Below are 11,490 nucleotides of genomic sequence, written 5' to 3' on the forward strand. Positions count from 1 at the left end.
CTGCGCATGTGCGTATAAAATGTTACTGTAACTGAGTTGGCATTTTATCCGATTTAATAGACAGCACTGACCGTTACAGTTGTACTCTGAACACCTCGGCAGTAATTACGCTATTGTTTCAGCAGTTTAAAGATTTAATAGGCGCCGGTGACTGTGTCATTTCTACACCTGTAAAAACATCAGCCGGGTAGATCTACCGGTGTGTCAGAGATTAGTTCCGCTTGAGCGAACGGGTAGATGAGTTGTTGACTATCGTGTGTACTGATATCGGCGACCGCCTTGGGAAATTACCTGATGTAAGTAAAGCAGTACTTTTTATCACCAAGACTTGTTGTTATAAGATTCAACCGACAATTTCTTTTATGAATTTATGAAACACTTATAATAGCATGTAGGTTAGTAGTGCCGATATGTTCAGTATTACAAACGGAATTTAGCTCTTAAAAAATGTCGGCGTTTGCCACCGATCGACGAAAATTATACTTCGAGTTATTCGAACATTTCAAGTAGGATTTTTATTGTTGGGACCAAATTTTTACTTCGTATTATCCGAGTTTTTCGAGTTATCCGAATTCGAATTATCCGAGTTTTTTTTACTAAGATAAAGAGAGAATTCGGCCGGGACCGGCGAGGTACTTCGAGTTAAGCGGGGTATTCGAGTTATCCGAGTTCGAGTTAACGAAGTTTCACTGTATATATATTTACAAAATACTTGTATAATTACAAGATCTTAGGCATATTAAATAATCTCCGCGCACAAAACACCAATTACAACTCATTAAATCAATATAGGATTTCTCTAATAACACGTCTAGTAAATAACAAAGGATTTGTTTTTATTTCCTGAGTTTGTCAGAAAAGTAGACTCTTACCAATGACGTCACTGGCAGTTCTCCAATCAACGTGCATGCTGAAGGTTGAGAATCTATTGACCAAAAATAAAGCGTAAATCGGACATTGAACGGCGTAGTATCTTAGTGGCAACGACAGGACTATTTAAACATACATGTACTCTTAGAGCGATATCGATACATGTTGACATAATATGTGCCCAATCGTCTTACTTAAATAAAAGGCAGCATAGTAAGGTATGTCTAAACAAGAAATATCGATCCAGTATTGTATATGATCAAACCTTATGAAATACATAAAGATATTTTATGCATGTTGGTAATATTGAAAGACTAACGAAACAGCTGTATTGTGTAGCTTTATATTCATTACTCGGCATATATCGTGCTCTCTTAAACGATGAAAATCAAAGTTTTATTATCTTAAAATCACTTCAGACCATAGCCCGAGTTTTCTTGGCCCTGGTTCCATATCTGGTGTAGGCACTGGGTATTATATTCAGAGAAAACTCGGGCTATTTAGACCATTGCCTACAACCATTTTATAGAATAGAACATATTTTTGCAATTCTGACTTTTACATCATAATCAAATTTAAATGTACTAGGCAGTGTTCACTTTTGTACCATACTTATACAATTCATTAATAACATGACCGACATTTCTTCCGGAATAAATGTCAAGTTGACTTGTTAGATAGAGACAGTCACCCCGAGAGATTCGTCTCGCTAAAGGATGAATACTAGGGAGTTAACTAATTGTAGGAAGCAAAAGTACATGTCATACGAGGGTGAGTTGGTTTTTAAATTGACAAGTTGGTGACTAATACTTCGAAACAGTGAATCAGATACACTCGGACTGGTGAAATAAATGACTACCGTCACAGATATCAGTGACGTGTATGTGTGGGATGACAGTATAATAGTAGGTTACTACTTCAAAATGGATACGTGACCTTCTGATTGGTTGCATGCTGTCAATCAAAAGTACGAGCATCAGTATAATTGCTTTCAAATATTAACACAGTGGTCATGAGAATGAAACATTGAAAATGGACCCTATCTCCATTTTAGTATGCGTACTTACTGTCTGTAACTCTTCAAAAATGTCATTTTGCGCATAACCTCAAATTAATCCAAGAGAGGTAACTCGAATGAGTCTAGACTGATGTGTATTTGAGGATAGGTGTATTTTTTCTGTAAAGATATCTCCGTTCCAAACCTTGTCCTTCATTCCATTGTCATTCCTTTTGTTTTTCCGACTGCCTCATTTATTGTTTTAGTGGCCATGTTTTTGTCTTTTTTTTCGTATTTTTCTTGTGGGTTTCTGTCACTGAGTCAGATGTCGGGTAGAAGATGTACCGACGGACGTTACAAGCTATAGAAGATACGATTGGAGCCGCCATAATGCCAGGCAGTCAAATTTAGATTCTGTGTTATATGCTTCTTTATTTAAATTAAAAGAATGATATATACACGAATATGTTCTGTGAGCACTTGAGCAACCGTTTGTGAGTAGATCAGTAAAATTATACTGTCTAAATCACGACGAGTTACAAAAAAATGCAAACCTTTTTGGAATAAAAAAATGAAGTAATAATAACATGCTCGTACTTCGGTTTATTGTAGTTCACTACTCGGCTTTGTTGTCCACTTGACACCTGTTATTGGCGTTGTGTCGAATTGTGGAAAAAAACTCGATTCAGATCGAATTGGATAACATTTTCCTACTACTAGATGTATCACTCGTTGTTTATAAGATATATGGTATTGTAACGGTGAGGAACAAAACGTTAAAGATTCAAACAATAATATCCACGTTTGTTTAAAGATTGTGTTGTCATACACCAGAAAAACATGAAACAGAATCAATATCCACATCCAATGGTAAATGGTTAATAGTAATTTCATATACAAGGATGATTATGATAATGCACTGTTTTCGGGATTAATCTTCGGTCAATGAAACGTTGAATTATGCTTCAATAAAACATGCTAAGGTTTAAAAAAATAAATATATGTGCTTCAATAAAAATCTGTTGGATTAAAAAACGTTGTTTAGCTTAGCATAGATATTTTTTCTTTAATGGAGATGCCCTCACCAAAATGAAATGTATTTAAATAAAGTGATTAAGGAAATGAAATTTTGCAGAGCGTTAAGCTAAACTCTTAAAAGTCCTATACTCTCTACATATCCGGGAAAGAATTCAAATACGACGTAGATTGATTTCCAAGTGCGTCAAAAAAAGACTCGAAGAAGAGACGTGCTGAACATTTTAATGAAAACTTATTTTAGTCTCAAAGATGGACACATGTGACTTCATACCGACAGTAGTTGACAATGATTTCAGTTAGTATCTCGTCTATCTAAATACCTAAAGACTTACAGATAGAGAGGAACCAGTTAGACGTATCGAAAGTGTGTGTTATTTTGTATTTGATATATCTACAGCATCAGGAACAATTATCCACACGCATGTAATGTTACTATATGTTTTATACATTTTGACAATATCTTTAGATAAAACCCAGGGTATTTTTAAGGAGGACTAAAGTACAATACAACGTCACGTTTTTATTATGGTGCATAATTATGTTAAAAATATGTTATATAAGAAATAACAATTGTCTGCTAGTGCATGAAATTATTTCAATCAAATCCGTTGAAAATTTGTCAAAATGTATGAAATATATATTGTGGAAACATCGTGCATGTGAATACGTAGTCCTGGTTCTGTACCTAGGCGCATTAACAGACATCAAATATCGACACAATATATATCGAAGTTATCCATTAAGTCCTCATTTACTTCCGGTCGAAGTTGCACGAGGTTTGCCCATTCCTCAGGTGTCAGGGAAACTGGTAAGTAGTAAGGCGCTGACGGCTTTCCGTCTACAAAAGTGATGCTTTCCTGAAACCCGATCCCGACTTCAACTTTTTTGATGCCATTTTCAAACAACGTCCTCACACAGACAGGTCTTGTTTCCGATAAGTACAGCGCTACAACAACTGGGTCATAGAAAAAAAACATACAAAAGGCACATAAAACGTTACCCAGCTCAGAGTATAAACTTCAAACGATATCAATAAGATAATGTGTCGATTTTAGATTTCCCAAAACTGAGAACTACCGACGAAGTCACAGTGATAGAGCATGCGTATTACATGTTAGTATCATCTTATTGGTGAAATACAGATAAAAAAAATATTAGATGCTTGTGGAAAGTACTTTATCTTAAAATGTATATAAAGACCTACCCGAATCACCAACACATGACGCATGAATACCAGCTATTTCTCTCCGTTTTTTCTGAGGTGGTTCATCTGTGATTTTTTCTGCTGTTGTAATAGCATTGTCGATGACGCTTCGTCCCTTATAAAGGTCTTCCCATTCCTCTATAGATAAACGGATACCAGGTGAGGTGGGCAGCCATGAATTATCCGAATCGTTTAAATAAAACTCGTTTAAAACAACAAATACACCTTTCTTGAACTGTTTGATCTGTAAGTATTTCAAGGAGTCTTCATGAATGCGGAACATATGTTTACCCCTTGGTCCTTCCTGACGGTCCGCATCCCCTATTGTTGACTTGGGCGTCAGTCTACAACTTGAAGACGAGCTTGCAGCTTTTCCTTTGTATGTTGTACTGCGTTTTAACCCACGTGTCTCTCCACTGTCTTTTGGTGAATTTTCCTTTTGAAATTCCTTCAATGACGATACTATTTTCTGCTTATCAGTTGATTTCAAATCCATATATCCTTCAAAGGAAGGAAAGTTCGGATCTTCTTGTTTTAAAATATCCACGTATTTGTGATCCTGCCAGAAACACTTGGAGTGGTACCATTGTTTTTCTTCCTGGTTCTCTCCACTATAACATCCAATCTTTAATGAACCTTTTGTGACTATAGCAGACCCACAAACAATGCATTTATCGCCGGTGGATCCAGGTTTGGTGTATTCTACACAAAAATTAACGTCAGTCATATTTGGGAGTCGCCTACATTTGATCCAGATTGATGCAGTAATCAGTAACAAGAAGCCTAACCCTAGTGTCGTGAGGTTTTATACGACTTTATCTGACATGTTACAACGTGTCCAGTACATGGATAAACAGCGATACTACTGCTGAGTCAGTGTTTACAATCGCTATCTACCTTCTATACTCGGGGTATCATATCGAAGATAAAAGAAAAAAAGTGTACCACAGTGTTTTGTGAACAGAATCCATAAATAATTTCGCCATGGTGGGATCCATTTTAGAATCTTGAATGTTTTCTTAAGATAATCTGTTATCTGTATGTCATTTAAAATTTACAATATACAAATCTAAAGTATTCTTAATGATTGTAAACCAGATTGTTTTGCTTCTCCCAGATATACTCGTGTCTGCTTAATGTAATAAAACTTGTTAAATTCCTTTAGTATCCATCAGAAACTCTAATAAAACTTGTTAAATTCCTTTAGTAACCATCAGAAACTCTAATAAAACTTGTTAAATTCCTTTAGTATCAATAAGAAACTCTAATAAAGGAGGTTGTGTAAAACCCTAAAGACACAATTTATCTGTGTAGTCCATTAAGCTATGATCAACCATCTGACGAATCTTCTCTGCAAGTAAATTCCGCTTCTATGGAAAGAGGTTTACCATCTGACAGTTTCCCAGCCGATGGACATCCTGAAAGTGTATATCATCTTTACTGACTCTAAATTCTCATATTAATGTCGGTGTCGAGATACAGTTCAGTCTTGCTGGGAACTGTTCTTTCCCTGCCTTTCTTTCTTTCTTTCTTTCTTTATACATAAGTATTTAATTTTCATTATATAAAGTTTACATAAACAGCAATACTTACTTACCCACCTCAATCGCGCTCATACGTGCCCAGCCCATGTACACGATGTCGCAAGTAAGTAAGAGCGGGTAACAACAAAGTTGGATAATTTCAAGAACAATGTCAATGTTTGTAAGTAACTGTGTTGTGTCAACGAAGTAGTTTTGTAGTCGTTCAAATCCTCCAATTCAATCAAATTCATTTTCATGTGTTCCGACATTTCAATAATGCTTCTGCAACTTATTTTCCGATCAGATATGTTAATGTGGGAAAGCTGGCAGAATATAAACACGTGCTAGGATTCGCAATAAGATGAACTTCAGTGACAACGCCATCTTTATTGACAATGAAACACGTGCTAGAACACGCATACAGGATAAGATCGCGTATATTTCCACCATCACTTTCAAGATTGTACACCTCGAAATTGTCAATACTTTCTCAGAGAAAGCTTGCTCCAAATAAGTTTCTCCGCCTCATCCATTATGTTTTGAAGTATGGACACTTTGTTAAATGAGTACATTGACATAACGATCTGTTGAACAACACTAGAATTAATCTAGGCGATTCAAGAGAAGCTAGTATTGATTAGATTTGTAAAACATAAATTATTTGCACTGTATACGGAACAAAATGGCGGCAACCACGGTAACTCATATAAACGTTTATGAAGACCGATGGGACGAAAAGCTGGACATTCTCATGACGATACTACTAAATATTGTACATCAAGCTTTGTCGATAGACTAATAAAGTAGGAGATCGATGAAACCGACGAGCCGGGAAATCACATCCGTTCAGCTCTATCACCGGAAGTCGGCTCACGAATTTTCTTTTGAAATTCCGTCAATGCCAATACTATTTTCTGCTTGTCGCTTGGTTTTATATCCATATATCCTTTAAATGATGGGGAGTGCGGATTTTCATGTTTCAAAACATCCGCATATCTAAATTCCTGCCAGAAACACTTGAAGTGGTACCATTGTATCTCTCCACTATAACATCCAATCTTTAAAGAACCTTTTGTGTGTATTTTAGCCCCACAAACAATGCATCTCCGGTTCAATGTATTCTACACAAATTTTACGTCGCTCATGATGATATTCGGAAGGCACTCTCCTAGTTAACTAGCACCGAATGATATAACAAAATAGTGGAACTAAATCTGATTTCCGGTTTAAGGTAGGACTCGTACAACTAAATATCTTACTAAGCCTTTATGTTATTACTAGTGACTCAACCCCCGTCATTCGCTCATTTAAAGTTCAAATGATGTGGAATTTATATCAAATTAAATGATGTTATTGCATAGGTTTGATGGCAAAGAAGAGCAAACGGGTACTCGAAAGGCAATTACTCTGGACATTTACAGTGGACGGGGAAAGCATTTTTCAGTAGGAGTTTTTCAGACATTAATCTTTATTCTCCTATATACGAAGTAAATTTACACGTTCACGTTAGGGATTTGGTTCAGGGAGAATCCAGGGAATCAGTAGCTGATTGGCTAATTTTATAGCGAGTCATCATAGGCGGACCCAGCACAAATGTGTACCCACACATTTTGTGTCAAAAACGTGTAGTGAGTTGAAGGTTTCTGTACAGAAATTACACCTATTTTCAAATATAAATTAACATTCCTTCAGATTCTGGTATTTCCTTGTGCTACAAGACGACATATTCATATTTCATACAATAACACAAAAGTGCAGATAGTGTTGGACAATCAAACCATTATATCAATCAACAAGTTATATATATATATCTTTCTGCAGAACGCATTGCATAGTACATCAATAAATTATAGCAGAATGTAACACATTTTCTTAAATAATGGCATTAAATGACAGTAGTATACCCTGATACATTATCATTCATTCCATTAATTATCATATTTTCGATTCAGAACAATTAATAAATTCTTCATATAAACTCAATATGGTAGGGCGTAAGAATTGTACCTGCTGCCCCCATTGCATGATCGGAAGAGGCGACTAAATTTGGGATCTTATCTTTTCTCTTCCTTCTTAACAACTTTCTTCTTCCTAATGTCTCCCTTGACAATGCCTCACTTTTGGCCTTTAGTTGAGCGTTCGCCCCAGTAAGGAAGGTTTTGGGTTCTGTCCCCTGGCCGAGACATACCAGAGTCTTCAAACATGGTAGTTGCTACTCCTGCTTAGCGCTCAGCATATTTGGAGTGGAACGACTGGTTCGCCCGTTGTCAGTATAATGTGACCGGGTGGGGTGTGCTGCTGGGTGTCTTTCGGCAGTATGCTTCAGAGAGGTAGCACTATAAATCGGCAAAAAATATCCCAAAACACACATACGCACTGACCACACGCATGCATGTCGCACGCCTGGAAGGCCGTCCTTAAATGACCTTAGCTGTTAATAGGACGCTAAACAAAATAAATCAAACCAAACCAAACTCAATATGAACACTGACATAATTATTAAACATATGTAATATATCATCAATGCATAGTTAAGTAATACATACACAATACATTTCATTGATAATACATGCACATTATAATTAGTACAATAGAAACAGTAAATAATGCCACTGTTTAATTTTATACATATACAATTTTACATATCAGTCGTATGCTTCCAATTAGCCTTTATCACACTTGAACGTGTACTTGTGGCAAAAGACTAGTTACCAAACGAATTTGATTAATTTCATGTGATATGCGTATAGATATGAAACAAAGTAACCAAATGAAATTTAATTTTCAAATAGATAACCATAGATCCAGTTCCAGTTAAACAAACATTCACACGCACGCTTACTCACTACAACTTTCAATGGCCAATGGTCTCTGCAATAATTACATAAATTGAGGCTCATCGCGGTCACAGGCGCTTGCATAGAAAACGTGATTTTAATTATTTTTTTTTATGACAGTGGTAACTGTAATCTGTTAAGCACTATGCAAGCGCCTGTGATCGCGGTGTAATGCACAGCGCAGTTGTATAATGAGCCTCAAAGAGAAATTGAATTTTGTCGCCACATTATCATGATGATACAATAGTTATGTTAACATTACCATATCAGTGTGCCTTAACAGCGATTCTGTTTCTAGAAATATTTTACTCCGGTCCGAGGCACAATGCCTGTTATTGTCTTATAAGAGAGTCTCGTGTAAAACAGGAAAAAGTAACATATGGGAACGGTAGCCCGAGTTTTCTCTGGCCCTGTCACCAGACAGACATGGTGACAGGACCAGAGAAAACTCGGGCTGGGGAACGGGTAACTGTCCAAGACTTCCGTAGTTAAAGCATAGAAAATAGCAAATCATGACATCACAGCTATGGTTTAACTATGAAGTTAAGCGCGTCCCCCACCCCCAGTGCCTCCGAATACAGCCTTATCCTCCAAGTGGTTTCAGTCAACGACTGTACGCACGAAGAAGAAATTCTTATATTGCTCACAGGCTTTTAATTTTTAGTGACATATTTTTTTCAACAATTTTCGATGTGATGTAATTATCGAAAAACTTAGTTTTGATGGATGTCCCTCTTCCTCGCTCTTATAGTCGTTGGTAATAAATCTGGCTGCCAGTCTGCACTCTTTTATCTTTTCTATTTCTATCTTGGTGTATGGATCCCAAATCATGGCGCCGTACTAAAGAATGGATCGTACTAGGGATATGTATGCCGTTTTCTTGCCAGACGATGGGTAGTATTTCACGTTTGAGAAAGCCTTATGTCGGACTAGTCCCTTTTGCGATGATTATGGTGTAGGTGTAGTAACATTTAAGATCATCTGAAATTTTCAGTCCAAGTTTTCTAAAATGTGACCATTTAATGTGTAAAACTTGCTGGTCTTCTCTTAAATGTTCATGATGTTTTTGAACTTAGTTTCATGAACTTTTTTGAGCTGAATGTCATTCCCCAATTGTTTGCCCAACGTCCTAGATCATGTTGGTGGTCCCTGTATTGGTTAGCTCTGTAAAGGAAACAGCGAGTCGCACTTTGTATTTTACAGTCTAGCAGCTTGCACATATGTTTTCCTTTCAAAGATGGAAGATACGATTACACTCAGTCAGTCAAATGGTAATAAGCCGGTGTTTGAAGACGATTGAAATATTGCTGATAGACCTGGTGGAATTTGTTCTGCGCATTCCTTAAGACTGTGCTTTAGGTCGATTCACTTTACGTAGAAGCTTTGCAAGAACCTGTTTTGATTATTATCTGTCCGATGTTTTAGTTGTTGGTGGCATATTTGGTGATTGTTCGTCATCAGTAAACACCGATTTCAACTGGTTCAACAGAATATCTGCTTTACTTTACTGACAGTTGTTAGTGTTTGTTAAAGTGGCAAGACTCCCACATTCCCAGAATGGCTTGTTATTGTTCCCCAGGCCTTCTATGATCGCTTTGTTGATGTAATTCCATTCTGATTTCCATAGTTGTCGTTAGCATTCTTTCTGAATATATCAGTAATGTTCCCACTGGTTAGTTTTTCTTGCTTTAGTGCATAACCGGTTTTCTTTTTAACATTTTGTTGTTGTTGTGGTTGATCCATGGAATGTATTTTTTTTGTTTTTGACGGTACTAGCTTATTGATGGTGTCTAAACCAGTTTTGAAAATGTCTCAAAGTTCCCGTGTTTGAGTCCCTTAAAAAATGATCCTGGATTTTCTGTGATAGATCTTTTTTGTAATTTGGTCCAGTCACAGGTGCCTGACTCGTTTTATAAAATAATATCATATAAGAGTACATTTCAATGAGAAAGGTTCTGAACTCCCTCGGGCTTGAAATCTGATGTATTTATTTTTATGGCTTATTTTAAAGATTGGCCATTTCTCTTCAATTTAATGCCTACTTCGAATAAATCCACCCAATACAACCGAAGCTACGGAACTTAGAAATAAATACATCAGATTTCAAGCCTGAGGGAGTTCAGAACCTTTCTCATTTATATGTTATTATTTTATAAAACGAGTCGAGCACCTGTGGTTGATAATGCGGTTTTGTGAACGAGTCAGTGACGATCATTGCATGGTCCGATATCCCTCAGATGTTTGTTGACGATTTGAACATTACCCGAAGTAAACTGTGAACATATATTTTAAACATTGTTTACCATATAGACTCGGTTATCGCTATTAGCTTTAACACATTGTACAAAATCGGTTTCATGTCCTTAATAAAGGTATACCTGTTATTCAATGCCATCATTATGAAATGACCAAATCAGAGTCCAAGGAAAACAAGAGGCCCAGAGGGCCTGTATCGCTCACCTGGTTTATTTGCTCAAACATCAAAATATTGTTTATGTTCCATTTGCTAATAGCTTTATTTGTTGATGTATTATTATGTTGTCAACCCCATTATTTATATAAATTTGAATCCCAGCCTCCTTGGGATGCTACCACAGAAAAATCAATGTCATACACTGCTTAGTTCCATAAAAGAAGTCATTAATATCAATATTGCCAAATGGACCACTTTTGGCCCCGCCCCTGAGGCACTCAGGGGGTCAGTCCCACCATTTGTACAATTTTGAACCACTACCCCATAAGGATAATACCGGTCAAATATGATAGATATTCATTGCTTACTTCCAGACTAATTCTTTATAGCAATTTAGCCAAATTGACCCCTTTTGGCCCTACCCTTCAGGCCCCCAGGGGGTCAGTCCCACCATTTATATAATTTTGAATCCCCACTCCGTAACGATGCTAACAGACAAATATGAGTGATACCCTTTGCTTATAGTTTCAAAAAAGAGGCGTCTATATAAATTAAGCAAAATTGACCCCTTTCGGCCCCACCCCCAATGCCCCAGGGGGTCAGCCCTC

At 36.8% G+C, this 11,490-nt stretch overlaps 1 protein-coding gene across 1 annotated transcript; it reads right to left on the bottom strand.

Annotated features, from left to right (window-relative positions):
• Positions 1–3,113: 3,113 nt before the first annotated feature.
• LOC117330547 lies at positions 3,114–4,973 on the bottom strand. The gene is made up of 2 exons (XM_033888937.1): positions 4,110–4,973; positions 3,114–3,860 (listed from the first exon to the last, which is right to left on the bottom strand). Exons 1-2 carry the CDS (start codon positions 4,834–4,836, stop codon positions 3,610–3,612), a joined length of 978 nt encoding a protein of 325 aa, XP_033744828.1. The 5' UTR covers positions 4,837–4,973; the 3' UTR covers positions 3,114–3,609.
• Between the last annotated feature and the right edge of the window lie 6,517 nt (positions 4,974–11,490).

This window comes from Pecten maximus, chromosome 7 (genome assembly GCF_902652985.1).
Source record: "Pecten maximus chromosome 7, xPecMax1.1, whole genome shotgun sequence".
Lineage (NCBI taxonomy): Eukaryota > Metazoa > Mollusca > Bivalvia > Pectinida > Pectinidae > Pecten > Pecten maximus.

What these genes read in the sequence shown, in the direction of transcription:
- LOC117330547 (XM_033888937.1), bottom strand. Translation starts at nt 4,836, where the DNA reads ATGACTGACGTTAATTTTTGTGTAGAATACACCAAACCTGGATCCACC. An exon ending in GTCATGTGTTGGTGATTCGG is followed by an intron (nt 3,861 to 4,109) that starts GTAGGTCTTTAT and finishes TCTATGACCCAG; the next exon opens with TTGTTGTAGCGCTGTACTTA.